This window comes from Fusarium tjaetaba (genome assembly GCF_013396195.1).
Source record: "Fusarium tjaetaba strain NRRL 66243 chromosome Unknown NRRL66243_c0000328, whole genome shotgun sequence".
NCBI classification, from domain to species: Eukaryota; Fungi; Ascomycota; class Sordariomycetes; order Hypocreales; family Nectriaceae; genus Fusarium; species Fusarium tjaetaba.
This window is the reverse complement of record NW_023501524.1, coordinates 101,160-106,653: the sequence shown is the minus strand read 5'-3', so window position 1 is coordinate 106,653 and position 5,494 is coordinate 101,160. Positions and strand designations below refer to the sequence as shown.

The 5,494-nt window shown below is 50.3% G+C and overlaps 3 protein-coding genes across 3 annotated transcripts; 2 read left to right on the top strand and 1 right to left on the bottom strand.

The window, feature by feature from the left end:
- Nucleotides 1-82: 82 nt before the first annotated feature.
- Nucleotides 83-416, top strand: FTJAE_12270 (uncharacterized protein; the record flags this gene model as incomplete). Its single annotated transcript, XM_037345299.1, has 2 exons — nt 83-316; nt 372-416. The coding sequence occupies 2 exons, from the start codon at nt 83-85 to the stop codon at nt 414-416; spliced, it is 279 nt and encodes a 92-aa protein (XP_037200727.1).
- Nucleotides 417-1,049: 633 nt separating this feature from the next.
- On the top strand, nt 1,050-2,124 carry FTJAE_12269 (uncharacterized protein; the record flags this gene model as incomplete). The annotated part of the gene is made up of 2 exons (XM_037345297.1): nt 1,050-1,203; nt 1,262-2,124. 2 exons carry the CDS (start codon nt 1,050-1,052, stop codon nt 2,122-2,124), a joined length of 1,017 nt encoding a protein of 338 aa, XP_037200726.1.
- Nucleotides 2,125-2,301: 177 nt separating this feature from the next.
- FTJAE_12268 (uncharacterized protein) lies at nt 2,302-3,780 on the bottom strand (the record flags this gene model as incomplete). The annotated part of the gene is made up of 4 exons (XM_037345296.1): nt 2,302-2,306; nt 2,360-3,200; nt 3,269-3,527; nt 3,722-3,780. 4 exons carry the CDS (start codon nt 3,778-3,780, stop codon nt 2,302-2,304), a joined length of 1,164 nt encoding a protein of 387 aa, XP_037200725.1.
- Between the last annotated feature and the right edge of the window lie 1,714 nt (nt 3,781-5,494).

Here is a 5,494-nt window from a genome sequence, read left to right as displayed (position 1 = left end):
TCCCAAGGCCAGACATCCTGCGGGTGACCGCTCGCATATCCCGCCCAATGCCCAGCGTTTGGTAGACATCCTAGACCAGGATATGCAACGAGTTGCATCCAAGGCTCCAGCGACATTTGCACCCCAAGTCAAGGACACGCAGAAGCGGCTTGGTTTGCTCTTTGACCACCTCAACAACGAGGAACTTGTCAAGCCCGATACAATTGAACAGCTTACGGAGCTTGCCAATGCTATTGAGGCCAAGAACTACGAAGGTGCACACAAGCTTCAGGTTGAGCTTCAGAGAGACAAGACTGAGGAGTGCGGCAACTGGATGGTAAGTTCTCGTTTGTGTCATGACTCGGTGGCAATGCTAACTCGTCCAACAATAGGTCGGTGTCAAGCGATTGATTAGCATGAGCAAGGCTACTCCGTGATCGAGCTCCTTTCTAGTGTAACACGACTTATTTTGCCTTGCTTATGGATCATGTACGAGGGTGTGAATGGATGTGATGTTGAATAGCCTAGCGCGGGGTGCATCGTTGGGGACGAAGTTTTACATGAAGACAATCACGCCGAGGGTTTGGTAGACAGAAAAATAAATGATGATGTTATTGTGTGCCTTTCTACTTCACAACGTTACCATGGTTCTAAAATTCTGTCATATTTCTTCAAATACCCACTCGTAATCAACTGTTGGAACCCCCGGCTCGATTCCCCCCTGGCTCGACACTCGTCGGAACTTCTGATGTGTCCTTTGATAAAGAGATGTGATTATTTTCACAGAATGGTAGCGAAGTAGGATATCCGTTCGCAATCAAGGTATGAGAACGAAATATTACATACAAATTTTGAATATCATTTATTTACGAGTCAAGAAAAAATGGGAGGCATAGCGATACCAGCATATGTCTCCAGGGTAGGTGACTTACATCATTTTGCCCTATATCATGGCCAGCTGTCAATGGATCCCCACTCGACCAGAGCACCACATCATCGTCACCAGAGCCCATCAATACCAATATTTCAATATCAACACCGAATAGACGCCTAACAATACCTATCGAATCATGTCGGAGACGACGCAAAGTCCTGAAGATGCTGCCGCTCAGCGAGCTGCTGAACAAGCGCGTCTTCGCAAGGAACGCCGTGAAGCCAAGCTCAAAGCCGGAGGTTCTGCAAGGTTGAACAAGATTACTGGTCTTGGAGGTCGTATCCCAGGAGGTTCGTTTCAGTTGTTACATACAATTCGAGCTGCAAAGTTGCTGACTTTCTTACACAGAACCAGAACCCACTACTGCGTCTTCCATGGCTGATGCCCCGACACCAGCACCTGCGCCAGCACCCGCTGCTTCAGCATCCGGTGTGTCTGCCACCGCCGACCATGCCGACCCAGAAGAAGTCGATATTTCAGATCACTACTACGAGCCGAAGCGGACCGCAACTTCACGAACGAATGCGCCTGAAATCACAGAACCCGCCATCTCAGAGGACCAGCTACGGCAGATGATGCTTGGCTTCGAGCGTGGTAATGGCAGCGGTACCGCTAGCCCTGCACCCGGAGCAGCTGAGGAAGATCCTATGATGAAGATGATGTCCCAGCTGATGGCTGGCGCTGGTCTTCCTGCTGGCTCAATGCCTCCTTTTCCTGGTATGCCAGGCATGGCGCCCGGCCAAGGGCCCCCCATACCACCCACAGCCGTCCGCAATAGCGCCTCTACAAACCTCTGGCGTCTTCTCCATGCACTTGTAGCTCTCGGCTTGGGCTTCTATATCGTCATACTTACCCCCTTCACTGGAAGCAAGATCGAGCGTGAGCGTGCCGCCCTTGCAGGCACAACACCCGCCGATCCGCTTATTGCAGCTACTGAGCCTGAGCTTGAGACGGAACTGGAGCACCGCAAAAAGCTGTTCTTTTGGACATTCGCCACAGCTGAGTCGCTGCTACTCACAACTCGCTTCTTTCTGGATAGGAGAGGCAGCCCCCCTTCTGGCATTGTGGGTACTGTGGTGCAATTTTTACCCCAGCCTGCCAAGGGATATGTTGAGGTCGTGATGCGTTATGGCCAGATATTTACCACGGTGAGGAGTGATATACTGGCCTGTATTTTCGTGTTGGGGGCTGTTGCTTGGTTTAAGGGATAATTGGCTCAGTAGCATAGATACATTGCAGTTGAATTATCATATTACATTGCAGACATGGCCTTGACCAGATATCGTCTTCTTTGCTTAATGATTATACATTATAATTCAAGTACTATTCTATGCAACGTTGCTCTATTGTACACAATGGTTGCGTTGAGAAAGGAAGGATGGGAATGATTAGACTGAAACAGAGGTCCCAGTTCGTAATGTATGCCGAGCCAGCTCGTTTACTTACTAAGAACCATCTTGAGCAGTTTTCCAAAGACTCCCCTCACTCGATCGGGGTTCTCTGCCACGCACGTAAAGACGACGGCAGTACTGGCGGCGAACACAAGTCTCTCTCGCCACTCCTTGTCCAAAGAATACCGTCGAGGTAGAACAGTGGCCAAGGCACGAGGGGCAACAAAGAGCGCAATATCCTTTCGCCGGCTCTCTGTTTCAATCATGATACTCCAGCCACAAAGCAGGCAACCCGTGCCAACGCAGATCCCACTATCCATGCTCTGACGACGCTCAATGGTTGTGCCGCCAGGAAGACGAGGCCCGATGCGTGTGCGGCTCAAACAGACTCCATAGTAGAAGAGTGTGATGAAGGTGGCGAGGAAACTAGAGGAACGGCAAGACGAGATTATGGCTCGACGCAGAGCTTTGCGAGAGGGGTTTCGAAGAGCGAGAGCGAGTGTCAGGGGCAAGTACGTAGCCATCGACCACTTCCAGGCACGAAAGAAGCGGCTTGCAGCATGGTACTCGCATGAAGGCCCGCTGGACATGTGCACCATCTGGCAAGGTATGGGAACAACTACCGCAGGATCTCCCCAGGCAAGTGGCCACTCGTAGTCCACACACATGCCTTGAAGGAGATGTGCCTGACCAGTCTCCTTGCCGTACTGAAACTCGCCTGAATGGCACCGCCGAAGGGCTTCGATGAGCCTTAAGTCCACGGAAGCTGCCGAAGTGATCCATTTGTTGTAGCTGCGGGGCAAACGGCTGGGATGATAGAACCAAGCCCACATAACAAGGCCCGATGAAGCTGCAAAGACAAGGGGATCAACAAACTTGGAGAGAAATCGTTCAGCCTTAGGAAGGTGTCAGCAACTATGGATATCTAGTAATCACAATCAGGTGATTTTCATGGTCTAATTACCTTGGACCACCTGTTGGAGGCCAGACGACGGGCCTTGTGCCTCGCCCACAGATCACCAACAAGGACATCGAGGGCTCGAGTGACGGCAAACAGGGTTAGATCCATTGTCCGACCAGCAAATTTGACTGTTTGAGGCTCGGTATTATGGGCCGAACCCTCTTTCGGTGGCACAGTTTCGGTATACGCTCGGCCCTCGTAGGAGTGCAGCAGCCGCAGGCCAAACCAGGCAGCAAGGAATGTTGACAACCATCTTGCAAGTCTGGGACGATTGTTTAGCAAAGAACATCATGATTCATTAGAGTGAAACTGCAGGCCTACCTCAAACGACCTGCCTCGCTGAGCCCCCTTGCAGTTTTCTCTAGAATGCTTTTCAAAGGTTCCTTTCGGCGTATTAGCTAACGGCATATCAAAGTAACATTAACGTTCCGGTGAGTTCTGACAGCCAACAAGGACAAGGCGACCAGTGCCAGAAAAACGTAGGCGAATTTCTGGGACTGGATAGACTCCATCATGGTTAGGATAAGTTAACTTGCCTTCAATAGAGTAGTGCCACCAGCTAGTATGGCACAAAACGTGGGAAACCGCTGCGGATTGAAGCCTGTCTTCACTATGTGTGCTGCAGAGCTGACGAATGAGGTATCGTCAAGGTCCGGGGCAAGTTGGTTGGCTAGTTTCCTCTTTCTCTTCGCAACATGCTGTAACACTAATGTCAACAGCCGGGGAGCCACGGCAGATGCATAGCCCAAGAGATAGGCGCGAATCAAAGGGCGTAGGATCTCGGGAATAGAATCGAGCCTCAGGGGCCCTTTTCGGGCTGGGCGCACATCAATTGCAGGCATAGCCATGCTGCTCCAGCATAAGAGATGTCCAACAATGTCCCGAAGCAGGGCTACGGCACCTGCTACCGGTGGCACTCAGAAGGTGGGTATCTGACAAGAAGGATGATCGCGGGGATCTTGACTGTGTACGAGCGGTCAATAACAGATCTACCCCTGTAAAGTATAATGAATAGAGAAAAAGGTGGTGTAAAGATGATCGAAAAAGGGAGGTCGGCGGTTAGGAGTAGCGGGGGGATATGCCAACATCATGCAACGCCTGAGGAAGTATCACAGAGGGTTGATGGCAGGAATTTGACGGTAAAGGCGGCAAAGATATCTAGGCTCTTGGCCAGATGAAATAAATGAACAGTCAGGAGATTGATATGATAAAATCTCCCCTTGAAGATGATAAAAAATGTGGAGATATCATCGCCGAGCTCTCACTTGGAGCCTCGGCTTGATAGACAATTCAAGATGCCGCGTGTGAATATGCAACATGGCAAGCATGGATCGTATGGAAATAGACCGAGAGGAGAGATACGTAAATGATTTACCTTGACAGGTGGTAGATCACAACGCCCCCCCTGCCAAGGAAGGCTATAGGCAGTGTAGCGTAGCGCAACCGCGCCGCCGCATGGTGATGGAGTTGCAGATGCAGATGCAGATACAGATGCAGATGAGAGAAATCCGTCCATACGTACGCGGGATTGTGAAACTAACCTATCACGACAGAAACTATTATTCTTTGAGTAACAGATCCGTGAGGCTGAGAGTATGAAACAGCCTAGCGAGCATTCGAGAGAGAATTAAGCTCAAAAGTACTCGTGGCAGATTATACGGATAATGCCCGAATTGGAGGGCTGACGATGTTGCTGGTGACGCTGGTGACGATGATGACCCGAGAGTTCAGGGGCTCAGCTAAACCAAAGCCGAGAACCGATGAATCTGGGCCTGGGCCTGCTGGGCACGGTAGTTGAAAACAGATTTAGACATGAGACGTTCCAGATTTTCTACTGTAACGGCTGCTGAGCAGATCCGGGTCGTTTCGTTGTAACGGTAGGTAGGTATTTTAGGTGTGAGATTAAGTAACAGCTGAGTGAGGTTATCGCTAACGTTAACATCTGTAGGTACAACAATTTGCATGTGGTCAAAGGGAGGGCCCCGCCTGTCTGCCCGTAATTCTGGGGTACAGGGATAGCCAGCTGCTGCATTGGGAAAGGAGGCATGTGCACAAGATGGGTCCGGTACGTAAATTTTACCTTATAAGGCCGAATGATTGAGAATCCTTCAGTTGACAGCCGCCGGAATTAGAAATTTTACATCTCGTACGGAAGAGAAAGGAGAACAAAACAGCCCAGAAGCCAATGATGCAGATCTCTTACGACTTGGTATATACAGTTTCATCAGT